Source organism: Vulpes vulpes, chromosome 9 (assembly GCF_048418805.1).
Source record: "Vulpes vulpes isolate BD-2025 chromosome 9, VulVul3, whole genome shotgun sequence".
In the NCBI taxonomy this organism is placed as follows: domain Eukaryota; kingdom Metazoa; phylum Chordata; class Mammalia; order Carnivora; family Canidae; genus Vulpes; species Vulpes vulpes.
The window spans coordinates 21836796-21863430 of record NC_132788.1 but is presented as its reverse complement, the minus strand read 5'-3'; the positions used below and the strand labels follow the sequence as shown (position 1 = coordinate 21863430).

The following is a 26635-nucleotide window of genomic DNA, read 5'->3' as shown; positions in this document are numbered from 1 at the left end:
TTAGATAGATTATACTTTCTTGGGGATGCCTGGGTAGCTTAGCGGTTGAGCATCTGCCTTCAGCTCAAGGTGTGATCCCGAGTTAGGGATCAAGTCCCACATCAGGCTTCCCATGGGGAGCCTGCTTCTCCCTCTACCTATGTCTTTGCCTCTCTCTCTGTGTCTCTCATGAATAAATAAATAAAATCTCTAAAAAAAATATATATATATATACTTTCTTGGGTATGTTTTAAATCATCATATCATTTTGTTTACCTTACAGTTTTTAACTTTGTATCTGATACTTTAAATAATGCTTTTGTATTAAATATAATTACTTTCTAATTATTAATGTCACTATTAGATGTGTATATTGATATTAAGTTTCTGTAGTGATATATATTACTAGCCTTAAAAATGTAAAAGTATACATTTTGATCTAATAAGTTCCCTTTCATCAATATGCTTGAAAGAAATAATCAGGCAAAATGGATATATTTACTTTAAAAATATTTACCAAAGCATTTATAAGTAAAAACAACCCAAATGTAGACAGTAGAAAAGTTTATTCACATGATAGAATTAAGTAGTCGTTGTTTCCAAAGACCTTTTTCGTTTATTTTACTTTGTTCTTACACTAACACACATAGCTTAAAGATTGAAATAGTTATAGAATGTGTAAACATTAGTTTTTCACCCTATCCTTTCCAACACCAATGTTCCATCCCACAGAGATAGTTACTTTTAACTTCTAGCCATTTATTTTTCTTTTTACATGTGACAGAATTTTAGGTATTTATTTCTTTTTTTATAGTTCTGGTGGTTTTATTTTCTAAGGTTCTACAATTTAATAATTGAGCAATGGTGTTTTTAAAAAAGTAAAATGCAGTCCACTGATTAGCAAAACCATTTTTAACAAATAAGTTCCTTATAGTAAATCAGTCTTCTAAGACCTCATCCAACTTCTCAGCTGCCCTAATTTGAAGTTTTACTACCTTTTAATAGAAATATCTTTGAAGTTTCCTATAAGTATTATTGTAAAACAGATTTTTTTTAAAATTTTTATTTATTTATGATAGTCACACAGCGAGAGAGAGAGAGAGAGGCAGAGACATAGGCAGAGGGAGAAGCAGGCTCCATGCACCGGGAGCCTGACGTGGGATTCGATCCCGGGTCTCCAGGATCGCGCCCTGGGCCAAAGGCAGGCGCCAAACCGCTGCGCCACCCAGGGATCCCAGTATTATTGTAAAAATAATAATTATGATGGCCCAAATATAAAAACCATTTTTACAAAAAAAAAAAAAAAAAACTTTTCCCTATTTTCAGTATCAAAGCCTCTCTGAATTACCTTTTCTCCACTAAGGGAGAGAAACAGTTGTGGAAAGGGTTGGTATTTCTCCTCTCCCCAGCTAATTATAACTGGCATCTTCATCTGATGGTTTTTTTTTTTTTTTAACCTTTTCTTTGTTTTCTTGTATCTCACTGTAGATGAAGATCTAATAAAGCATGGCTGGCCTGAAGATATTTGGTGAGTAACAATTTTGCTTCTGCTTTCTGTGCATTATTTACCTTCTCAGATTTGGCCAGCCACCTGACTTTTGTGATGAAACCTGGAATCATGCTTTGCATTTTGTTTATGAATATTCAGTGATAAGTAACTGACTGCCGGTGCCTTTCATTTGTAATCACCATGTAAACTAGGGATGATGTCTTAGGGCTGGATCTCAGACCTGACCACAGAGGCCTCTGGAACCAGAGTCTTTCTTTAACCTTGTGTGTGTCTTCTTATAGTGGGCTGGTGAGACCACCACACTCACACACACAGACCACTCTTATTGAAAGAATGGATGAAAAAAAAAAATGAAAGAACGGATGAGGGCTTCACAGGGAGCAGTGAGGAAAATAGAAGCTTCCGTGTAGGTGGAATAGAGCATCTGACCAGGTCCAGCTTGAAAGAAAACACGGGTTAGGTTCCCTTTGTCGTCTCAGCTGCCTCGTGAGGTTAGCCCTGTTGTGATTCATCCTCTTCTCCCTCTTTCTAAACTATTTTCTGGAAACTTAAAAAATAACAATTATACTTTCTTCACTTACTTCCAAGATAATTTTCGCTGCTCACAAAACCCAGCCCCAAAAAACAATGACAAAGAAGCCCTTCATTTTAGTTGAATTCTTTTCTTTTTCTAACTGCCTTAGAATGCCATATGGGTGTTGCTACCACTCAGACCTCAAACCTTTTAGGGGACCCAGACTCCTATGTCTTTGACGTAACACTCTTGGGCTCAGTTTCCTCTCTTGTTCTGTCTCCAGCTTCTGCTCTTATAATATGTCTTTCCTGGAGCTGAATCCCACATATAGAGCGGGGTGTGGTCTCCAGAACTCCAGACTGCCTCCCTCTTTACCCTCGGTTCCCCCACACACATGTTATCCCTGAAGATAAGTGCACAGATCCTGTTTGCTTTAACAATAGTAACAGTGAACACTTAGTGAATAACTAACTATATGTCAAATACTGGTAGGTGTTCACTTTATTGATACATTTAATTTCACAGTAGTCCTTTAAAAGAGTTACTGGTGGTGTTCCCATTCTCAGATGGAGAAACTGAACAGATGTGCTCTGGTTGTTGCTGCCCCCCCCCCCCCCCCCCGCCGGTCAACTCCAGTTCTGACTTACCGGTTAACTCCAGTTCTGACTTACCGGTTGTTTTTCTTCCCTTGGGCTGCTGCTCTTGGCTGAGGGTGACTTCCTTCCCTTTCCGGCCTTTGCCACAGCTCTCTCTGGACTTCTGTTCTCCAAGGGTGGGCCTGGATCCTTCACCTATTTCCCTACAGAGACAGAGGTGAGGCACTTTTTAGAAGAGCTGCTTGATTTTCAGTAAAGTGGACAGCATCAGACATTTAATAGGAAGACTATCGCACAGAGACTAACTGAAGCTTTCCCTCAGACATGGCCATCCTCAGAACCCCCGAGCCTGGCCACAGGTACCCACTAAAGGGCGCCTCCTCTCTTGCTCCAGCCTGCCCCCATTGTGGCGGGGCTAATTCATGACGCAGAGGAAATGCTTTCCTGTCTGCCCTCTCCAAAGTCCACACTCCAGGAACCAAGAGACACTATCAACCTGGGGAATTTTAAAGTTTTTTTTTTTGTTTTTTTTTTTTTTAATCAGCCCCCTTTTCCAGTAAAGTGGCCTGTCTGTCTTCTCAACCCAAATATCAAGTGTCATCAAAGATGCTGCTTGGTACCCTCTCATCTCAGATCACTTTGTTAACTACCACATCCCGTTACCTACCATAGGATCTGGCACCTGGTATACATTCAATAAATATTTGTTGACTTCCTAATTAACTCTCTGCCTTACTAGCAATGATCTCTATTGGACATTTCTTCACAGCAACTGTATTCTGGTATCTCCATTTGGAGCACCTGTCACCGAACTGGATTATTTCAGTTGTCCTTAAAGCCCAGAGGTCTCCAGATCCTGTCAAGAGAGATTCAGATGGCTGCATATGTTATGTAGTTATCTGCTATGAATTTTTTACATGTCAGATTTGAGGCATAAATACTTGCATAGTAAATGTTACATATTCAGATGCACCATGAAAGTCAATTTACCACAGCCTTTTACCTGACTTTTTTCCTTTAATTAAATAAGTGGAAGAGAAATTTCTAATCTATACCCTGTATGTTCTGAGTTTTTTTTTTTTTTTTAATTTCATTATTGTTGGCTATCTTCTGGAATGCTATTAAACCAAGTCAGTGTCTACAGATACTTTGATACCCATCTTGACACTCTTGAGATTAATGACTGTTGTTGGAAGTGATTGACTTTTATTTTCAGAAGCTATTCGAGTCCTAATGTGATGTTGAGTAGCCAGCCCTAAATTTCAAACCATTCTGTCAATCCTGGAAACGTTCATGGGCATGCTAGGAATGATTTGGTTGATTGACATTCCAGAGCAATTTTTCATCCTGCTTCTCTCTGAGGTAAACTTTGGAACTTTATGTGTGTGAATATCAGCATCTGAGTTTATACCAGAAAACTTTCTGAGGCACCTGTAAGCAAAGGATTTTCCCAGGACAAAATGAGAATAGAACTGAATTTATCTTTAATCAAAAGAAAACAAATAGTGTGTGTTTACTGCCTCCAAACTCCCTAATGAACAGTATTTCCAGGGACCCCACTTTCTGGAGTTAAATGACTCTGCTTCTGAGGGCCCATATCTCTGCATCCCCTGGTCATTGATGCTCATTGATTGAGCTTTCTAGTCTCTGCATTCATTAAAGAAAACAATGATAAAGTAGAGTGAGGAAGATAATAAGGACAAGAAGGAACTAGGGATCTACTGGCCATAATTTGAACTTTTTGTAGTAAACATTTAGGAAGGTTTGTAAAGGTTTCTTAAGGACACTTGCTCATGATAGTTTATTTACAGAGCTTGCTTTTTTGTGTGTTTCTACAGCTCAGCCAAAGCCCCATACCTCCCCCAAATTCCCTGTGTCCTGTTGAAGTACCTACCAACCTGGAGTTGGTCTCTGTATCAGCAATGATATTCCCATATGTGTTTTGGGAATTTGATGACTTATGTATCACTTCATTAGATATACATTGAATTATTTGTATATTTCTTTTGACAAAATTGTGTGTCAGAGATCTTAAGAAAAATCACAATATAGTTGAGCTACTGTGGGTATGTAGGAAAAAGTTGTTGTCAGTAAAGAACTGGCTTAAAACAAGTTGGAATGGGAGAAGACATCTCAACTGAACTTGCTTCCTAACAAAGTCTTTTCCTTAGCTCCTGAAAGCGGGTAATGAGATATTTAATTTCTAGATTTGCAAAAACACATTTTTTTTTTGGTGGAAAAGGCCAAGCTAAAGACAATAATCAGTAGGAATCTTCTATGGGAATGCAAATGTATAAATGAACCAGTTGGGGAAAAATAAATCAAAGTCCACTTCTGGCTAGCAGTAATTGTTAATAATAGAACCTAGAATCATCATAGACTGCCAAAAATGTGTAATATTTTTCTGTATCCACAGTGACTAACAAGATGCTTAACATGTTGAAGAGGGCATTAGGAACACCACAACTTAATATTTATATAGAATGACACTGTCTGCATCTTGTAACTAGGTATGATTGTGTGACCATTTTCACCTCCGGAGGATACGTAAATGCTAAGAAAAGGTCTAGAGAAGCATATAATGGGATGTAGTGGTACCTCCTTAGGGTTTTCCTTATAACTCTTCAGACTGGAAAGGTAAGAGACTAAAGAAGAGATGACTAAAGTTAACAGAATCCCAAAGTGACCATTATGTGTTACATTGTTTGGTCCTAGAATCCTGGGGCCATCTCTGGAATTTGGAAAGAGAAAGTCAACTTTATTTGGTGAATTATAAATATGAAAAGCTTAATATCTCAAAACATTAGACTAGATGAGAGAGGAATTAAGTTTAGAAACATTTCATTAAATTGGTGAATGAGAGAGCCTTAATAAAAGGTAAATTTGGGGCAATGGAATGGAAGGGCATTCCACATGTTTTCAGGACACTATCATAAAGGCCAACCCCATGCTTTCCCAGAAGATGCCATTGTCAGGTGTGAGGCAGGATGAATTGTTGGTCTGCCCCATTTCATGACTCGTATAACTCTGTGCTTCTCTTTGGATTATTTTGCCATCACTTGAAACTTAGGGTGTCCCAAACCAAACCTCTCATTTTTCTCCCCAAACTGGTATCTTCTCCAGCTATAAAATATTTCTTTCTGTGGTCCTGCCGTCTTGATGACTTCTCTCATTCCCTTTTCTCCTCGCCTAAAATACCCTTCCCTGTTTTTTTCTAAATCCTGTGCTTCAGCCAGGGACCCTCTAGAACTCAGTCCGTTGGTGAAGCCTTTGGTCACTGATGGTTCTTTCTTACTTGAAAAATCACACTTTCTGGGGCATTTCCATTGTCTCTACGTCTTGGCACTTAGTCTCACACAGCTGCAGAGCTTTCCATGTTTATCTTGCCTCTCCCGCTGATAACTGCCTTTGGAGGCAATCATTGTGTTTTTATACTCCCTATGATGCTTGGCATGTGGTAAACACTGAGCTAATACTTTCTGGATTGGAATGCTTTAAATGCAAGGGGCCTGAGGAGATGCTTGTCTTGTACCTCTTGCTAAAAGTGGTTTTCATTCTTTGTAGGTTTCATGTGGACAAACTCTCTTCGGCTCATGTATACCTTCGATTACATAAGGTAACTGGATTTAAACATGGACTCATAACTTTTGCTTTATGATGAGCATCCTATCTTGTCCCCTGTCCTTTTTGTGCGATTTAAATTTCGTAAAGTAATAAATTATGTACAAAAGTTGAAAAAATTAGCTGATGAAGGGATGTCTTACCCCTGACCCCACCAATCACTAAGGGAAATTCTGGTGATTTCTGATACTTGGAAGGGGGCATAGTACATATACCATGGCTAGAACCACTGCCATCACTGCCGTAATTACCCTGCCAGTTCAGGTATGTTGTTGGTCACCTTTGCTTTCTCTCCCTTTCATTTCATTTGACAGTTGTGGACCTTCTGTCTTCTCCAGTGGAAATCATGTGTGGTTCTTTTTTTCTCATGCTTATGTGATTCTCCTGCCTCACTAAGGGTAGATATTCCCATTATCAGGGGCTTCTTTGGGAAAGGGAAAACATGCAGTGGTTCCTAGTAACATAAAAGCACTGTTTTTCTAATGCCTTTAAGTTCGTTTATTTTATACAGCTGAATCATAGGATGTATATACTTGTTATGTATACTGGGGGTTTTTTTAATGTCTTATTTTGGAATGATTTTAGATTTAGAGAGAAATTGCAGAGATAGTACAGAGTTCCCATACATCTCATGCCTCGCTTCCCCAATTGTTAACATCTTATATTACTATGGACAGCATTGGTACATTACTGTTAACTAAACTCTGGACTCTATTTTGATTTCACCAGTTTTTTTCATTAATGTCCTCTTTCTGTTCCAGGATCCAATCCAGTCCCGCATTGTGTTTAATTGTTATATCTACCTAGCGTGAGACTTTCCCTATTTTTCAGAACCATGACAATTTGAGAAGCACTGGTCATATTTTTACAGAACGTCACTCAATTTGAGTTTATCTGATGTTCTTCTCATGACTGGGGTTAGGATTAGGGTTTTAGAGGAAGAATAGCAGAGAGTGGAGCATCCTCCTCATCACATCACATCAGGGGTACATGCACTAATAGAACTTAGCACTAATGTTGCTAACCTTCATCTCCTGGCCAGGCCAGTGTTTGCTGGGTTTATCCACTGGAATGTTGTTTTATTTCCCCTTTCCATACTCTGTTCTTTGGAGACAAGTCACCGGGTCCGGCCCATACTGAAGGGGGAGGGGATGAAATTAAGCTCCACTTCTTACAGTGGGGAGTATTTACACATTCTCCCCTATATATTTAATACAGTAGCTTATTTATATCACTGTGGACTCATTTATTTTATACTCTGGGATATAATCCAGTTCTACATTATGTGGTTGTTGAAATTGTCCCAGCTTTGGTTGGAGCTCTTTCAGCTTGGCTCCTGTGGTCATTTGATATGTTCCTGTCATTTTGTTTTTTGAGCATTTTGCTTACTTTCTGGCACTGTAAGATGCTGTGGGCTCATCTTGTATTTTCCCTGCTCCAGTCCTAGAATCAACTCTTTCACCAAGGAACATTGATTCCTTTTTTTGGTGGAATGGTATATAGAAGCCAAGATCTGGACTTGGTGTGTTCACAGTTCCTGGAGTGTCATTGCCTCTAGGCCTTTTCAGCAGACAGAGCTAGGAAATACATGTATGTATACTTAAGACATGTTAGTAATTCATAGAAATGATTGTTTTTGTGTCTCCATTTGTATCTCTGTTAAGCTAATGTGAGCTCATACTAATGTCTTATGACAAATCTGTTATTACAGAGGCCATTCTAGCCTTTTCTCCTTGCTTCTCTATTACTTCCTTCTCATTGAGAAGTCTGGTTCCCACCACTCACCAGCTATTTGCTTATTTGACACCACTATTTGTATAAGTGGTTTCACATTTGTTAAGCTGTCTCTCCATGCAAAACAACTTTATCAACTAAAGTACAGTGTTTATGTGCAATTATTTTTATCTTTTTGCCTTTTAGTTTCCAGTCAAAATGCTGTTTTCCAAAGTTATTTGTAAGCTGCTCTTTTTTTTTTTTTTACCTCACGACCTTTCAGTGATCTTATGCCATGCACTTAGATTTTTTTTGTCTCAGTTTACATTCCATTCTGTTATATTATTACAATTGTTGATTCCCCTAGTTAATTGAATTACTCTTTAAAGTGACAGTTTGATAGACTTTTTCATCTTACTGTATTATTTTCATATTTATTGTCTTGACTGGCCACTTTGAGTTGATAGATAGTATACCACAATTAATATGAAACCTCCCTTGTCAGAATATAAGTTGTTTATAGTTTTCAGCATTATGAATCTCTAACAAGAAGTTTTTTTAGCAACCACTTTGTTTTTCTTTCGAATTAAGTTTTTTACAATAATTCTCAGGAACAGAATCACCGAGCCAAAAGATAGAAACATTTGGTAAATATTTCAGAGGCCAGATTGCACTCTAAAACTAATTGCACTAGTTTAAAATGCTACCTGATATACACAGGTTTTCCAAACCCTTCCTAGGACTTTATAACTTAAAAAAATAGCAACCTTTTGGCAATTTTTAAAAATAAATAGAATGCTATCTCATTGAAATTATAATATTCAACTTCTTAATTTACCAGCAAGGTTTTTTTTTTTTTAAGTCTTTTTATTTATTTTTTTTATTTATGATAGTCACACAGAGAGAGAGAGAGAGGCAGAGGGAGAAGCAGGCTCCATGCACCGGGAGCCCGACGTGGGATTCGATCCTGGGTCTCCAGGATCGCACCCTGAGCCAAAGGCAGGCGCTAAACCACTGCGCCACCCAGGGATCCCTACCAGCAAGGTTAAACACTGTGCCCCATCTTTATTTATACTGTTTATGTTGCAAAGGAAAAGAGGAGGTTGGGAACTCTGTGCTGAAACAAAAGTCTGGATTCTCTTTGGCAGCTTCTTTGCCATTGGAACTATTTTTAAGTTTAGAGAAAATAGAGTATGGTGTTACCAAGTTTCCTTTTGGTTCAGATTAAAGTTTTTTCCTTTAGACTCTGCTGTGTCAGAAAATGGAAACAACAGTGGTTGTCCCAAGTCCATATTACCACCATTTACCCCATGTTTGAAAAGAAGTTTAATTTCATTTTCTTTTGGAAGCACACAATATGCTCAGTAAAAATACGTGCACTTTAGGGAACGTTTACCTGGTCGATTTGCAGTAAATGGCGTAGCCTTTTGTGGTTAGTAGGTACTAAGTAAGTGTTAGAGATGGAGTAAGACCAAGTGGATGGGGACCCAAACTGCTGGATTTGAATCCTGGCTTTCCTGCATACTGGCTGTGTGACTTTGAGCAAGTTACCTAGCTGTGCCTGTTTGCTCCTCTGTTAAAGAGAGCTAACAGTACCTATCTTCTCAGGCCATTGTGAAGATTAAATAAGCTAGCATGACTGAAGCAGTTAGAATAATGCCTGGCACATGCTAAGCATCTTATATGTTAACTTTTTGGTTGTTGAATTCAGTTGAATTCAACCCAGACCTTGAAGATCATAGATTTTCAGCAGTGTTCTTTCCTAGGCGTCTTTGATTTTTGAAAACCCACAGAAAAACCTCACTTACCTAGAGGTCTCTCTTATCTCATTAACACAGATGGCACAAAGCCCACGGTCACAATTTTGAGATTTATGTATTGAGTTCACTCTGACTTTATGCATAATGCTAAGTTGAATGATTGTCTTTTGTTTTTTTTGTTTTTAAGTCTGCTCATATTATATTAGAAGTAGCCAGCAGAGAGATGAAATTGCTTTAGGAATAGTGACAGATGCAGGTAGTAAGGGATATCAGGATGTATCCTGACATCAAGGATCAAGAAACTATGTTTCTGCAAGAATTCCATCAGTACCATACTCAGGTCAGTTACTACAATCTTTAGTCCTGGGTTCATCTCTCAGCTCTAGCTCTGTCACTTACTGGATTGAGGGGACCCTGCCCTGTTACTTAACCTTGCTAAGCTTCATTTCCTTCATTGCTAGAGTGAAGATAATATTAATCCATGTTATATGGCTATTTACTTAGTGCCTGGCATACAGTTGGCACTTAAAAAGCAATAGCTGTTTTGTTTTATAATTACTCATTTTGATTTATTTAGTATAGGGTCAGTTTGTTTCTGTGTATTTTAGAAGATCTAGAAGGCATCACTATCACCATATGGCCTGGTGTAATGCTTGATATTCTTAGTAATGACATTGTGTTATCAAGGTGTTAAATTCAGAATCCTTTCTGCAGGTGGTCAGGGAATTGCACAGCATGAGATATGTCATTAAATTAGTGGAAAACTTAACTTTTCCACTTTTTTGGGGGGACGGTCAAAATGTGTTTATTTGAGAGATCCCCATTTTAAAACAAAAAATTTCAAAAACATCATGGAATAAGCTTAATTTATTTCAGGTTATTTAGGTAGGTAGAACATTTCATTCCCATACAGAAGTGCTTCTTTAATCCCATGTCTAGTTGGTGATTCCCACTTGCCCTGCCTTTGAAATATTTTTGTTCTTTTGGAATGGCTTTGCTTATTCAGCTTTGACTTTGTTACAGTATCTACACAGAAATTGAGGCAATATTATTTTTCCCTTAGGGTGGGTGGTTATATCTAACACGCCAAGAGCTGGGCTCCTAATTAAGGCTGACCGATGACCTACCTCAAACGATGTTTGAGACCCAAGATAATAAGATATCTCTTTGAGAGGAAGGTCGTAGGGACCTCAGCAAAGAAGACTTGACTATTATCAAAAATAGGCACTATTTTCCCACAAAGTTTCCAGAAGAGTGAAGAGAATTAACAAGGAAGGGGGGTAAAGTTCCTGACACATAATTACAGTTAATATTTTGGTGGTTTCCCTTAATACCCTTTTCCCCACTTATTAAGAATTAATATTTTCCATATTACTTGTACTGCTTTCTCTCAGACATTCCATAATAGACTTCATTTTTCAATGTCCTGAGATAGAGTGAAGAGCCTCTGCTTTTAATAAAATTGTGCCGAGGCACTAAAGCCTTCTAAGTGCTCCAGTATTGATCAGTAACAAGGTGGTGAACCATCTTGTTTATTTTTATGTTTCAGGGGGAGAAGATAGAAGACATTCCAAAGGAAGTCCTGATGGACTGCGCCCATCTTGTGAAGGCGAATAGCATTCAAGGTCAGTTTTCCTAGAGGTGTTTTCAGAATTAACACCAAATTCTGTGTCTGAAATTGAATATGTTTTAGAGAACCTGTCAATGACTTTGGCTTGAGTCAGACAAATAATATGTAATATGCCTTTCCTCTGTTTTGTTCTTTAAGGTGGCAGTTCTGCTACCTATGAAAGAACTGAAAACTAATCTCTTTACCCCTCTAATGTTCATGGTCCTTTCTTAGCTCTTTCTACCATGTTTCCTTACCTGGACTAGAAGCTTGTCTAGATCTGCCTACTTGATGTTATATGTTGAAAGACTTTTGGGGGCTCATGGGTGGCTCAGTCTGTTAAGCATCTGACTCTTGGTTTTTGCTCAGGTCTCATGCCTCGTGAGATCAAGCCCCAAGTCAGGCTCCACACTCAGAGGGGAGTCTGCCTGAATATTCTCCCTGTCTGCTCTTCCCACACACATGCACACGCACGCCATCTCTCTCACTCTCTCTCTCTCGCTCTCTCTCACTCTTTCTCTCTATCAAATAAATATATCTTTAAAAAAAGACTTTTGGAAATAAGGGTAGGGTAGGAAATGATGTCTTTCTATCATTTATCCTTAAATTCTAGAATTCAGGTCTTTATATCCCTGTTTCCTACTTATTCTTCTTCTCTATCATACTTTTTTCTCTCTGTGTATTGTGAAGGTAACAAATCTGTTGATCTTTTCATCTCCCAGAGAATCTCATTTAGTTGGTCTGGGGTGATCCATGAGTATCAGTATTTTTATAGCACTCTCTGGGAGATTGTAATGTACACAGACCATTGAGAACAATTGGCCTGTTTTAGGTGAGGCCTATAATTCTGGGCTTGGCATTTGTTTAGTTCTGCTGTCAGTAGTAGATTCAATCTGTCATTAGTCGATATAGGTCAAGAAAGACAATTTGGGAGGAGGAAATAGGAGTTAAAAAAGGAGAGCCAGGAGATGGTGTTCTGCTAAGAATGGTTGAGCTAGTAGGTAGGATTTTGGGGTGTGTGACATAGAGCAGATAGAGTAAAGGTAAGTTTGGTTTGATGTGAGGTTGAGGGATGATCCAGACGGTTGGAAATAAATAATGGTTTGGACAGAGGGCAGACACATAGCTGATAACAGGTACTAGGGCTGGTGAATACAGGATAAGAGCTGGCCAGTGTATCCCTTCCTCATCACTTAGACTGTGTTTCCTAAATCTCAGTTGGGCAGCTTTCATTAAAGCTGGGTCAGATACTTAGCCAAAGAAAGTAGAAGTCTGGTCTTGCAGAGTCACTGATTTTCAACTCCTTAAATCATTAAATTGCACTTAGTTTTAAGACATTCCATTTTTATGAGCAGAACAGAGTTTTTAAGATTTCCAGTTAAGAGCTTCAGTTATTAAAGTAAAAATAATAAAATTAAAACAATCATTATCCTCTTGTGTGTTGCAACCTCTTTCACATGTTCTTGTCCCCTTTCCATGCCCCTGGGTAGCAGATGTGGCTTTATTAAAGGATCTTTGGACTCTTTATCCTCAATCCAGCCTCTTTTTTCTTAATCTCTTTATAGTTTACTAGTTCTAGAGAAAACAGAAAAGGCAGAAGAGTCATGCCACAGCCTTCTTCTGCTCTCCACTTCAGCCTTTCACAATGAGAGAGCTCTTTAGCAGAATAAGGAACTAAGCCCAGGAGCCTCACTCCTGAGTTGACAGCAGAGAATGCTGAGGATACTACATTTGCGTTGCTGTTAAAATATTTCCCCTCCTTTGACTCTCAGAACCATGGGAGTTAGGTTAAACTTGTTTGTCATCACAGAATCTGATCAGTTAGTTTATTCATAGAATCTTGCCAGATTAAACTTTCTAAAACTTAGATACTTTCTATGGCACACCTCACCTTATCTGTGCAATTAAGTCCAGATTTCTTAAGCTGAAGTTAAGCATCTCTGCTTTGACTACAGGCATCTTTTCCCATCACATATTTCACACTCCAGCCAAAGCACATATTGACTGTTTTCCTACTTTATACTTCTGCTTACGTTATCTCCTTTGCCCTCAGTTTGTCTGCTTCTCAAGTCATCTCATGTCTAGATGCAAGCTATGGTTCAAGGCCTACCCAGTAGTTGTAGTAATGGTAGTAATAGCTAACCTTGAACATTAATAGCTAACCTTGAACATTAATTATATGCCTAGCACCGTGCTAAAAACTTTACAGATTATTTCATTTATCAACCCTACTGAGATGTGCATTACTACTTTCATTCTAGAGATGAGGGAGCTCAGCTTAAGGTAGTTAAGGAGCCTTCTGAAGGTCTCAGAGCTCTGAATTATGGCAGTGGGTGCATCTGAAGTCAGACAATCTGACATGAAAGTCTTCTATCTTTACCACTAAACTGTATTAACTCTCCAGTAGAGCCTTTCCCTTCTTAAAGTATGGGTGATCACTGCCCTCTCTGAGCTACATTAGCACCTTACCTGTACCCTTCCAATATCATTTGACGAGTTCTGCATTTTTTTTAAGATTTTATTATTTGGGAGAGAGAGAGAGTAAGCACGTGGGGAGCAGAGGCAGGGAGAGGGAAAAGCAGACTCCCCAATGAGCAGGGACCCAGATGCAGAGCTCAATCCTAGGTCCCTAAGAACATGACCTGAGCTGAAGGCAGACACTTAACTGACTGGGCTATCCAGGTGCCCGACAAGTTCTGCCTTTCATTGTAACTACTTATGTACTTATTTGCCTTCCTTTAGTCTGGGAAGGCAAGACCCATTGTCTAATCTATGTTTGGATCTCCCATAGCAGCATGCACATGGAGATTTTCTAAAATCTTAATTTTGAATAAAACTTTCAAACCTACAGAAAAGTTGTAAGAAAAATATGACTCCTGTATTCAACAATTTTTCTTTTTTTTTTTTTTTAAGATTTTTAAAAATTTATTTATTCATGAGAGACACAGAGAGAGAGAGAGAGGCAGAGACACACAGGCAGAGGGAGAAGCAGGCTCCATGCAGGGAGCCTGACGTGGGACTTGATCCTGGGTCTCCAGGATCATGCCCTGGGCCGAAGGTGGCGCTAAACCACCGAGCCACCTGGGCTGCCCTCAGCAATTTTTCTGTATGTATTTGCTTTTTCTATATAACATTCTAATTATTACTTTTTTTTAACTGAACCATTTGATGGAAAATTCTCGATCTCATTACTCCTTAGCATGTCCAAAGAACAAGAGTCACTGCATTACTATGACCAAATTCAGGAAATTTAACATGAATAGAATACTACTATTTGCTATATAGTCCATATGTAAGTTTTCCCAATTGCCCCACTACTGTCCCTTTATAGCATTTTTTTTTTCTGATCCAAGAACATATGTTATATACATCAAGTCTCTAGTCTCTTTTAATCTAAAGACACTTCTTTGTCTTTCAAGACATTGACACTTTGAATGGAGACCAGTTGTAGAATACCCTGTGATTTGGGTTGGTCTGATGCTTCCATCTGAGAAAGGATCACATGCATTTTCAGGCAGGAATACCGGATAAGGGAAATCTTGTGCATTACAGTCAGGAGGCATGTGGTGCCATTTTGCCCCGTTTTTGTTGACATTAATTTTGATCACTTGAGGTGTTCACCAGATTTCTCCAGTGTATGTTGTGATTTAATAAACTGTGAAATATGTTGAAAAGAGCCTTGAAGAGTGTTGGACCAGTGATTAAACAGGGATCCTTAGAGCTGTCTGAGCAGCAGTCTGGGGCAGAGGGAAAATGTGAGGTGGAGGTAGTAGGGAGGTAGGAGGAGGAATGAATGGAGTACCCACTACCCCTTTCATCCAGAGCATCTCCACTTTTATGACTTTGATGTTTTCTTTGGTAAAAAGGTTCCATGTGAAAAAGAAACAGCAACAGCAATTAAACTCTACTGAACTAGTCCAATTTCCTCATGTTTCAGCTGAGATTCTGGGAGCCATGGGGATTTTGCCTAAATGACACAGCTGGTTTGTGCTGGTGCCAGGGTAGAGTGGGGGACTTTTGAATCCTGGACCATGGCTTTTTGCTTTATCTTGCTGTTTAGTCTTTCCTGGAGCAAGGACCTTTTTGGGAACTGAGGAAACTTTGTTTGGTTCATTTCTCCTTTTAAAAAAGTGCATATCATAAATTTTGCCTTCAATATTTGGGAGTCTCAGAAATCCCTGAAGCTAATCTAATCCACAGACTCCTGCTTTCCTTTGTAATACATTTGCTTGAATTGTGTTGGTCAGCTTTACCATTTTCCTTCTGTGGGTGGGTTTTAAAAAAAAGTATTTGGTGATTTGAATCATTGGATGGCTGTTTGTGCTAAGCCTCTCCCTTCATTGGCTTTTGGTAATTTGCCAGTGGGTGAGGGAGTGCATTACTCAGTATCCTCCTACCTGCATGTTGAAGACAGTCTCTCTTGGCAGGCTGCAAGATGAACAACGTTAATGTGGTATATACACCGTGGGCTAACCTGAAGAAAACAGCTGACATGGATGTGGGACAGATAGGCTTTCACAGGCAGAAGGATGTAAGTGTTGCGTACCACCAGAGGAAGTGGAGTGGAGTCCTGGGCTTTTCTGTTTCCTGCCAGCATTGCTGAAGGCTCAGCATGATGCCTGCTTTCTAAATCCCTTTCAGCTGGGTTGCTCTGGCCCCTAGAAAGCATCTCCTCTGTTCTGGGGGCAAAACCTACAATAAAGATTCAATATTGTTCCTGGCCCCCTCAAAGGTGAAAATTGTGACTGTGGAGAAGAAAGTGAATGAGATCCTGAACCGGTTGGAAAAGACCAAAATGGAGCGGTTCCCTGACCTAGCAGCAGAGAAGGAATGCAGAGACCGGGAAGAGAGGAATGAGAAAAAAGCCCAAATTCAGGAGATGAAAAGGAGAGAAAAGGAAGAGATGAAGAAGAAGCGGGAAATGGACGAACTAAGGTATGTCGGAACTGCAGTGTTGGTGTCAACCTTGGAGGCTCCTTGCTGCTGATTTTCATCAGGGACCAGCCCATAGAAGGATATACTGGTGGAGGGTGGGATGCAGACACACACAGGGCCTGAGCAGCCTCGGAGAAGGTTGTTGTACTGATGAGTGTTGGTCAATTGACGCCCTTTGGTAGAGGCAGGGTATGAGTGCGTGTGTAGTAAAAGAGCCCATTTTATTCTTCGATAAACCATCAGAGGTTATCTTTAGCATTTAGTTTGTAAACCTCTTCAGGAAAAGAAAAAGCAGTATATTAACGGTTTAACATTGACTAGCTATGGTATTTGAATAAGGTTGTCTTAGCTCTGAAAGCCAATGCTAGTAATTCTTAAAAACTGTTTTTAAACCCCTCCCCCTTTTGGGACTCCTGGTGGCTCAGTGGTTGAGTGTCTGCTCTTGGCTCAGGTCGTGATCCCATGGTCCTGGTATTGAGTTCCCAGTCAGGCTCCCCGTGGAAAGCCTGCTTCTCCCTCTGCCTGTGTCTCTGCCTTTTTCTCTGTGTCTCTCATGAATAAATAAATATTTTTTAAAATTAAAAAATAACCCCCCCTTTTTTTCAGTATTTTGAAAGTTGGAAATAATTAATGTAATGTGGCCTACCCCAATGTAATATAAAGGCACTACATTTTGAAATGATAAATAGTAGGGGTTACCTGGCTGGCTCATTCTGAGTCTTGATCTCAGGGTTGTGAGTTCAATCCTCACATTGGGTGTGGAGCCTGCTTAATAAAATGAAATAAAATCTTTGAAAAATAAATACAAATAAGTAAGATAATAAATAGTATACAATTTGGATCCTGAAATTCTAGGGTATGAGAATATTGACTCTGTTAGTTTTCTGTGGTTTTTATTTATAACAAATTATCACAAATTTAGTGGCTTCAGACAACATAGATTTATTATCTTATAGTTCCATCCATCCATATGTTAAAAGTTCAACATGATTCTCACTGGGCTAATACCAAGGTGTCAGCAGGGCTGTGTTCCTTTCTGGAGCTTTAGGGGAGAATCTTGATTTTTCCATCTCCTAGAGGCTACCCACATCCCTTCCTCCATCTTCAAAGTCAGCAACATGGCATCTCTGAGACCCTCCCTCCATAATTGCAGTCCCATCTCTGACCACAGCTTTCTCTACTGTGGAGGACCAGTGTGATGACATTGGGCCCACCCAGACAATCCATAACCTCTCCATCTAAGATCCGCATTGCAAAGTCCCCTTTGCCAGATGAGGTAACATATTTGTGGGTTCTGGAGATGTAGACATCTCTGGGTTATTATTCTGCCCACCATAGTGAATCTGTAGTAGATGTATTTAGTGTTATACCTAAAGGTACTCCTAGGTTTTCTTTGTCACAGAAGGAATTTAGTCCTGCAGTTTCTACTCATTGAATTTCTAGATTTTCCCACAATTCTCCATAGATAGCCATTTGTGTTAAGTATACCAAAAAGAAAGTGGAGAAGAAAATATATTGTTGTGCCTTTGCGAATAGTATAGGAACAAAATGGGCTGTCTTGCCATGTCCTGACTCAGTTTTCTTGGAATACACTGGATTATTATTAGATTGTTGGGTCAGAACATAGGTATTATGATGAAGTACTGGTATTTCTCAGTTATCTGCATGCATATGCTCCCTTTGGGGGTTCTGCGAAAACGGGATAAGTGGCTTCATTTAAAATACAGTATTCGAATGGAGAACTCTGGAAATGTTATCCTGAGTTATCTGTCAACACAAGACAAACAAATTTACAGATTTGGGTTTGACCTAGATTGTGAGTCTGCTTTGTGTTGTGAGTGAAAGAAAAATTATCGACTCAGCGCAACAAGATGTGTGGAATTTTGAGCAATATGAGATTGAGAGTAACATATTCATTTTTGTTTTTTGTGTGGTGTGGGAAAAAGATTGAAAACATACCTCCTGGGCAGCCCCGGTGGTGCAGCAGTTTGGTGCTGCCTGCAGCCTGGGGCGTGATCCTGGAGACCCTGGATCAAGTCCCGCGTCAGGCTCTCTGCATGGAGCCTGCTTCTCCCTCTGCCTGTGTCTCTGCCTCTCATTCTCTCTCTGTGTCTCTATAAATAAATAAACAAAATCTTTGAAAAAAAAAAAAGAAAAGGAAATATACCTTCTTGTGCCCTTTACAAAGCTAACAGTTTTATTTAGAAACATATGTTGGGAATATAATACCACCTAATTTACTTAAAAACTTAACAGGAAAGAATAGCTAGTATTTTGGACACTCGTCATCTGCCAAACACTGTACTGTGTTTAGCTGCATTATCTCATTTAATCCTAACAATAGTCTTATGAGACAAATATTGTTATTATTTGTATTTTCCAGAAGAGGCAGCAGCTTGACAAGCCGTTAAGTAGCTTGTGCAAAGTCACACATAGCTTAGTATGAGTCTTAAGCTCACACATGCTATTACCACTCTTCTACCTCTGCTCAGTCTATTCAGCGTTAAAGTAAAATTTATTCCAGGGCACCTGGGTGGCTCAGTGGTTGAGCGTCTGCCTTTGACTCAGGTGGTGGTCCTGGGGTCGAGCCCCTCATTGGGCTTCCCACATGGAGGCTATCTCTCCCTCTGCCTCTGTGTGTGTGTGTGTGTATGTGTGTGTGTGTGTGTGTGTGTGTGTCTCATGAATAAATAAATAAAATCTTTTTAAAAATTAAGTAAAATTTATTCCATATGAATCAAGTAATTTATAGATACAGTAATCTTCTTAAAATGCATTTTTGTTTCAAATCAAGCTGTGTACTAGTAAAATTTAGGGGATTTTGTATGTGTGATTCTATTAGTTTAAAATAAAACACAATGTTCATATCTCCCAGATTTTCTTATGTAGTATCAAGAACACATAAAATCTTTAAATAAGCTGAGGGGGGGAAAATCTCATTGTTAATTGAATGAAATATTTGCCTCAAAAACAAATTTATCTAACCAGTCCTATTTTTTAAGCTGTCCCTAGTCCCTTGTAATTTTTCCATTTGTTTCTCAGACACAAATTTTTATCCTACATTGCTCTGGTGCATATATATCAAAAGGAAAATGTAAATGGAATAAATGGAAAAATTACTTTTCTAGTCCCATGTTTTTCTACACAGTTTTGTCCCTGCTGCTTTCTTTTTAATAAATGATCATGGATCTCAAAAAACCAAAAACAACCGATGTGTTTATTTCTGTGAGATCTGTGCCTCAACAATGACTTTTCTAAGCTCCTGGAGCTAGAAGGATGTGAGGCAGAGCTGCAGAGTGGGGAACCCATGCAGGGACAGACCAAGGACTTGCTTGTTTGCGTGCTGTGTCCTGCAACTTCTGTGAAATTCCAGCTACCAGCGCTTGCTTCTGACCTGTCTTAGAATTTGTTTTGATATATTTCTGGTGCTTTATCTATCACCTTAGTTTCTATTCTTTGACTCTCCCACCCAAGAGATCAAATGCTGGGCCTACGGAATCTTCTTATTCTCAAGTCTTTCACTTGGCTTCCTGACAATGAAAATTTCATTAACTTTGACCAGCAGTCAGTTCTTTTATTTGGACCATCTGGTAGCATATATCCACTTCAGTTGCTGCGATTGCTTAAGAAACGACTTTTGAATCTGCAGGGGATTCTGTAGAGAAGCCAAGAAGATATTCTCATCCCAGAAGTTATGCTTGCAGATGATTTCAGCAAAGAAATATTCAACAGCTTCATATCCGGGGATATCCAACTTCCCTCCAATTCTAAAACCATTATTTGCACTCTAGTCTCCTTTCTCTTCTCAAGTTTTTGAGCAAGAATGGCAATAAGCTTCTCATTTCTAATGTCTACTGTGAGAAGAAAAATGGATGGAATTGCCATTTGCCAATTGTAAAATCTCAAGTTCTTTGAGCTCTAGTTTGGACCCTCTCTTGTCAGCCCTCAGCTCAACAAGGAACAAACCCAAGCCCGTCCCTTAGAAGACACAACTTCCGCTCAGAGGCAAAAAGCGGTAGACCTGGAGACAGAACTTCATCTTGTTCTTGCCAATGATTTACTCCTTGTTCTCAGCATGCAGGAACCATAACGATCTGTTTGACAATGTAAATAGGTCTCCGTAAAGATCATCCTTTTCGATAGGTTTTAGAAATATTTGGGTTGTTGGAAGGATGGTATATGAACACCCTCTGTTCACCATTTATTTTCTTCATTTAACCATTGTGAAAATTTCCCCTTCCTTAGACTTCGCATATTAATTCTCACTTGCCCATCTTACTCATTAGCTCCTTAACACATGCCCTGTAAGCCCAGGAACTCATGGGGTTTTGGTTTAGAGAGTCTTTGTGTAGGGTTCAGGTGTAGGGAAGAAATCTCACACATTCCTTCCTTTCCATAACCACTGCACTGTAAGGCATGCATTAAGTAAGACAAGATAACCAGAGACCCAACACAGGTTTTCAGAGTAGTCTTTTGTCTTAGGTTTGACCTTTCCTGCAGAACAAGAGAAGCAGAAGGGCTTTTGCTGAGTCTACATTTGGTTTGAGAGAGCAGGCATTTGGAGAAATCTTTTAGGCAGGTTACCCACGAGTCTCCCAACAGACACCATTTATTGGCAGGTGCTAGGGAAAAGCATCCCTGACTCCCTTCGGTGTGTTCTAACCCTGTTGTTTCATCTCAGTGGAATGCATTGGGTTGGATCCAAATGAAAGCTCACCTGCTGTAGGCCAATCTTGTATTTATTTATTTGGGCTCTGTGGTATCGTGTAATAAGCACCAACATCAAAATCAAGCTCTTCCAACATGTGGGTATTTAAACCAGAAGAAATAATAGAGAAAGGCAGTTAATAGAGGATAAGTAAATAAAAGATCAGAAAAGAAAAAGGTGGGGACTGTGGCTACCTGAGATAGAGATATTTAAAAATTGGGAGTCTGAGAGGTCGGAATTTGAACCCAAGACTCAGGTGATGGAAGTCAAGACAAGGACAAGACCCAGGTAAAATGGCAAGTCACAACTGAATGTATCATCAGTTTGAACAGTAACATGAGCTTGATTTGGGGGCAAAGATTACTTTAGCAAGATTGTTAATGTGTGAATAGTTAGAAGATTTGAAGCTAGGTTGGGTTGAGGCCATGGGCAGGGGAAAAGAGTGATTCCTGGGTTTCTGGTGTGTGAGCAGGAATGGATGGTGGCACCATTCTTTGAGTTGAGGGAATACTGGGAAAGAACCAAACTGCTTTTGCACCATGAGTTGTGAGGGGATATATGAATCTGAAAATATCTTGAGGTATCCAAAAAACATCAGATAGGCAGTTGGATATATGAGACAGGTCACTCAGAGGAAAAGTGTGACCTAACAAAGGCTAAATCTAAATCTGTATGTTGCTTTCATTGAAGTGAGCACTCAGACCTAGTGGTTCTTGAACATGGCTTGTGGATGCCTATCTTCACTAGGCAGTTTTAAAATGCAGCCAGGATTGAGGTTCCCTGCTCTATCCACTTTGTGCTCAGTATGCCTCTTTTCTTTTACTCATGCAGCTTGTCGATCTTACCTGTGTATTTCTTATAGATACCACCTCCTCTGACAAGCATCACCTAATCTCTCCCAGAGAGATGTCTCCCAGATGGTTGTCTCTAAATGGGACAGTTCTCCTTCCTTCTCCTCAGTTTTCCGTTTCATATTCTCTACTTGGTAAAATGGCAGTTCGTATTCTCTACTTGGATGTCCTGCCATTACTTCATATGCGACATGCCCCAACCCAAGCGTACCTGCTTTACAACACCTTCCTATTTCTCCCAACTGTAGCATTACTTCCTTCAAACCACCCAAGCTAGAAACCTTGATATCCTCGTCAATTCCTCTCAGATTTATCCCTTCTTACCAGGACAGCTGTTAACAGCACGGATTCCTGCCCTCCGCTGGGGACATTGCGGCGGACTGAGGCATGTTGGCAGGAGTGTGAGCTGCTCAAGAGTCCGATGGTGGGTTCAGACGCTAGCTTCTCCCCCTAGTTAGCTGGGAGACCTTGGACAACTTCCCTAACTTCCCTGACTGCCTCCTGTGTCTTCAGTAGGCCGGATACTGTCCCTCACCTTATAAGGCAGTTGCCTGATTAGCAGTAATTTATGAAGTATATAGAACAGGTCCTAGCAAATAAAGGATATGTGTTAAATGGTAGGTACTATTATTATTAACTTCTCTCCTTGCCTTAATTTCCTTTCTCTCTCCCTTCTGATACAGTTTATTCTTTTTTATTTTTTTATTTTTTTTTATTATTTATTTATTTGATAGCACAAGCAGGTAGAGTGGCAGGCAGAGGGAAAGGGAGAAGAAGCAGGCTCTCCACTGAGCAGAGAGCTTAACATGGGGCTCAGTCCCAGGACCCCAGGATCATGACCTAAGCCAAAGGCAGATGCTTAACCAACTGAGCCACCCAGGCGCCCCAAGATTATTCTTTTTAAAACACTGGTGTTATGGGATCACTTTCCTGTGTCTCTGTGTTTTGTTTTGTTTTGTTTTTTAAGATTTTATTTATTTATTTATGAGAGACACAGAGAAAGAGGTAAAGACACAGGCAGAGGGAGAAACAAGCTCCCCGCAGGGAGCCCAATGTGGAACTTAATCCCGGAATTCCAGGATCACACCCTGAGCCAAAGGCAGTCTCTCAACCACTGACCGACCCAGGTGTCCCTCTGTGTGTTTTTAGTTGAATTTTTTGCATGGTTATGGTTGAATAGGTCCTATCTCCCCTCCTGGTAGGCTCTTTGAGGCTATGCTCTGTCTTATTCATCATTTTCTGTTTTCTTCCCATCTTTCCTTCACCCAGGCTTAGCACGGGGCTTTACACATCATAGATATTTAGTAAATACTTCTTAAATCTCACGTGTCTCTCCTCTACTCCCATCTTATGTTGTGACTTCTTGCCAATTGTCTTAACTCACACATAGGACAGCATAATTGGGCCCCACATATCCAGACAAATTTCTCAGTACTTTGCCTTCAGATTCTTGAATTGATTTGAGACATCATTACAAATACTGTCTCTTTGTCTTCACTCCTACCATTTTCTGGATGTGTCTCTGCCATCATTCAATCATCCTCCACACTGGTTAGGCTCCCTTTGGGTGCATCTCCTCATGAGTTCCTGTAGCCTCTACATTCTGGGCAGTCTGCCCCAGCTAGGGATCCTCTCTGCTCTTGACCATAGATGGGTAGCCTCATCTGAATAATGTCACCTACCTCACGGTACTGTGGAAGTGACATGAAATGAGTATGAGCAAGCACTTTGTAGACTATCACATGTAGTGCACATCTTATTTACTGTTCGTAGATATCTACCCTTTTTTTGTTGCAATCTTCTTGAGGGCGGGGATCGTATTTTCCTCCAAAAGACTCTCAACAGTGCTGGATTCATGGCACATGTTCACGAAATACTTCTGGCTGGACAGCCTTATTTTATTAATTTAGTTATTTTTAGAGAGGGGGTGGAAGGGCAGCGGGATTTGGGGGGGGGGGAATCTTAAGCAGGCTCTATGCCTAGCACAGAGCCCAACGCAGGGCTCAATCTCATGACCCTGAGATCGTGATCTGAGCCAAAATCAAGAGTCAGACACTTAACCGACTGAGCCACCCAGGCACCTCTGGATAAACAATGTAAATGTTTTTTTCTTCTAGGAGCTATTCATCATTGATGAAAGTTGAGAACATGTCTTCAAATCAGGTATGTTCATGTTATTTGCTTCAGTGTTGTGCTGTGAAATAATTAAGAGTTTTTAATAATTGGGTGACTAGTCAATACTGATTCACATGTTGCTGATGGCTTGGCGTGATTTGGCAACCATCAAACATTCAAGTGGATTCTATTAGGCACCATCCCTCCTTCCCTGCGGACTTCTCACGTGTTTTTAAGTAGGTCATCTCATGGAAAAAGACTGTTGGAATTTGTTGTGGAGTGCAGGTCTGTTCCAGCACTTTCCTGAACCTTATCCCTTTTTCTAGTTGCTACATGCAGAAGTGCCCTTATTAATACTCTATATTAATGTGACTGTAAATTCTGTATTATAACAACCGAAAACAAAATTGTCACCTTTAATTAAAAGATAAAATCAAAATATTAACCCCAAGATCTTACCTGCAGCCTAAGTGACAGCATTGATTTCATGCTCTTCAGGACCTCCGATAAGGAGACATGGAGCTCCATATTAGAGTACTGAAAGAATTTTCTTAGCATCAGCATCTAATAATTTTACTGGAACTATGTCAGGGACTTACTGTCCCAGAGTACTATCTTCTGAAAATCTATTTTGAAGTGGATGGCGCACAATTTAGCTATTACTTAACAAGCTGCAGAAAATTGAAACTGGGTGGATATGTTTGCTGTTACTTTGCATGTAACATAGTTTATAAATACAGTTGACCCTTGAACAACACAGGGGTTTGGGCATCAACCCCCTCTACACAGTTGAAAATCTGGATATAACTTTTGACTTCCCCAGAACTTTAACTACTATTGACCAGAAGCCTTACCTGTAACGTAAACAGTCAGTTGACACATATTTTGTATGTTATGTGTACTATGTACCATATTCATGCAATCTGGTCAGCTTAGAGAAAAGACCATAAAATCATAGGGAAGAGAAAATACATTTAGAGCCCCAAATCGTATTTATTGAAAAAGCTGTATGAGTAGTAGACCCATGTGGTTCAAACACATGTTGTTCAGGAGTCAACTCTATACACTTCAGATCTGTGTTGTTCAGGATACTCGCCTCTACTTACATGTGGTCATTTAAATGTAATTAAAATTTGATTTCCTTTAAAAACTCAGTTTCTCAGTCATACTAGCCACTTGTGGTCCAGTGGTTGCCATATTAGACAGTGCAGAAATTGAACATTTCCACCATCACAGAAAATAGCATTAAACATTACTGCCTTAGATGCTTAGAAATAATTAACAGAATTTAAGATCTCTTAAAGGTCATTTAGTCAAACCCCATAGGGTAATTCATCACTTGGGGTTGTTAGTAGGATTTTACCTTGTTCATAAGAACAATATTCTTATTCCTATCTCTGAATTTATGAGGCTCCTTTGTCAGAGTCAGAGATGTAGCTTTGTAATTTATTCCTGAAAAATTCAGGAATAGCATTATATAATTAAATACAGCCTTGAATTTGAAGGGTAGAGTCCTAAGCTGTCGTTTATTAAGTAGATAAGCCTGAGAAAGTTCTTTAACCTCTCTGAGGGATTATTCATCAGCAGTGGAAGGGGGACCTGTTACTTCCTGGGTCTGTGCTAAAATGTAAACAAAGGTGTATATGTGAAAGTTATCTCTGAATAGAAACGGTCATTGTTATTTCTTATCACTATAGTCTTTAGTTGCTGTTTTTGGGACAGAGTTTCAGGATTAATGATGATATGTATTTAATCCCTTCTGAAAACTACTCTTAGATTTCTTGGAACTCTTAAAATAGCTTCACAGTGAAGCAGAATTCTTTAACATACCCTCAGTCTAATGTCTTTGTTGTGGGTTATTGTTGCTTATCAGAATTTTCTTTTATTTAGAGGCTATTTTCCAGCAGAAATCTGGCACCTGTATTATGTTAATCTGAGGCATATTCATTTCCATCATTGTGGATTTTAAAAATATGGACATTCTGGAATTAATACAGATGCACATATATATGTACACACACACATGTTCTGTATACACATTAATACATGATCTCATTAGCGACAGATGTTAAAAGCTCTAGGGTTAGCAAGTCAGTTTTGTAGACCAATGGACTACTAACTCTTACCTTTCCTCTCTCCTGAGCTTCAGGTTTCAGTCAGATTCACATTTCCAAGAAAGTCTTCCATTGGGTGTTTTTACTCTTTCTCGCAATGGAAGGACTCTTAACAGCTTTCCCCCATACTTCAAAAGGATAGGTCTATAGGTCTTTTTTTTTTTTTTAAGATTTTATTTATTCATGAGAGACACAGAGAGGGGATGGGGCAGAGACACAGGCAGAGGGAGAAGCAGGCTCTATGCAGGGAACCTGATATGGGACTCAATCTTGGGACTCTAGTATCACGCCCTGTGCCAAAGACAAGCGCCAAACCGCTGAGCCACCCAGGCATCCCCAAAAGGATAGGTCTTAATTCTCCTTGTAACCATCTTCTGTTTAGGGGATGCAGACCTTATTCAGTTTGCCTCCATGATCGCTTGATCTTCAGATGCAGCTTTGTGTTTATGTAAGGTAGGACTTGAGTTTTAATTTGGCTTATATAAAATCATCAGGAAAAATGTGAATCTTCCACTCTGAAGTTGATTTTAATTTTGAGCTTTTATTCTCCTATTTAGAATAATCCTCTTCAGTCGGTAACTTCTTCCTAATCTTTCTAAATTTGGTATTA

At 39.5% G+C, this 26635-nt stretch overlaps 1 protein-coding gene across 11 annotated transcripts in view; it reads left to right on the top strand.

Moving 5' to 3' along the window:
- CCDC25 (coiled-coil domain containing 25) overlaps positions 1-26635 on the top strand; it is a 40713-nt gene that overhangs the window by 9086 nt on the left and 4992 nt on the right. For 3 of the 11 annotated variants that reach the window (XM_072719545.1, XM_072719549.1, XM_072719544.1), the window contains 7 exons: positions 1468-1507; positions 6164-6215; positions 11243-11318; positions 15730-15833; positions 16035-16237; positions 22124-22220; positions 23914-23959. In XM_072719545.1, the coding sequence (XP_072575646.1) occupies positions 1468-1507; positions 6164-6215; positions 11243-11318; positions 15730-15833; positions 16035-16237; positions 22124-22220; positions 23914-23940 (599 nt within the window). In that variant the 3' untranslated portion in view covers positions 23941-23959. Of the gene's footprint in view, positions 1-1467; positions 1508-6163; positions 6216-7661; positions 7811-11242; positions 11319-15729; positions 15834-16034; positions 16238-22123; positions 22221-23913; positions 23960-26407; positions 26479-26635 lie in introns of all 11 variants that reach the window. The other 8 variants (XM_026007875.2, XM_072719550.1, XM_072719547.1 and 5 more) reach the window with 5 other exon arrangements.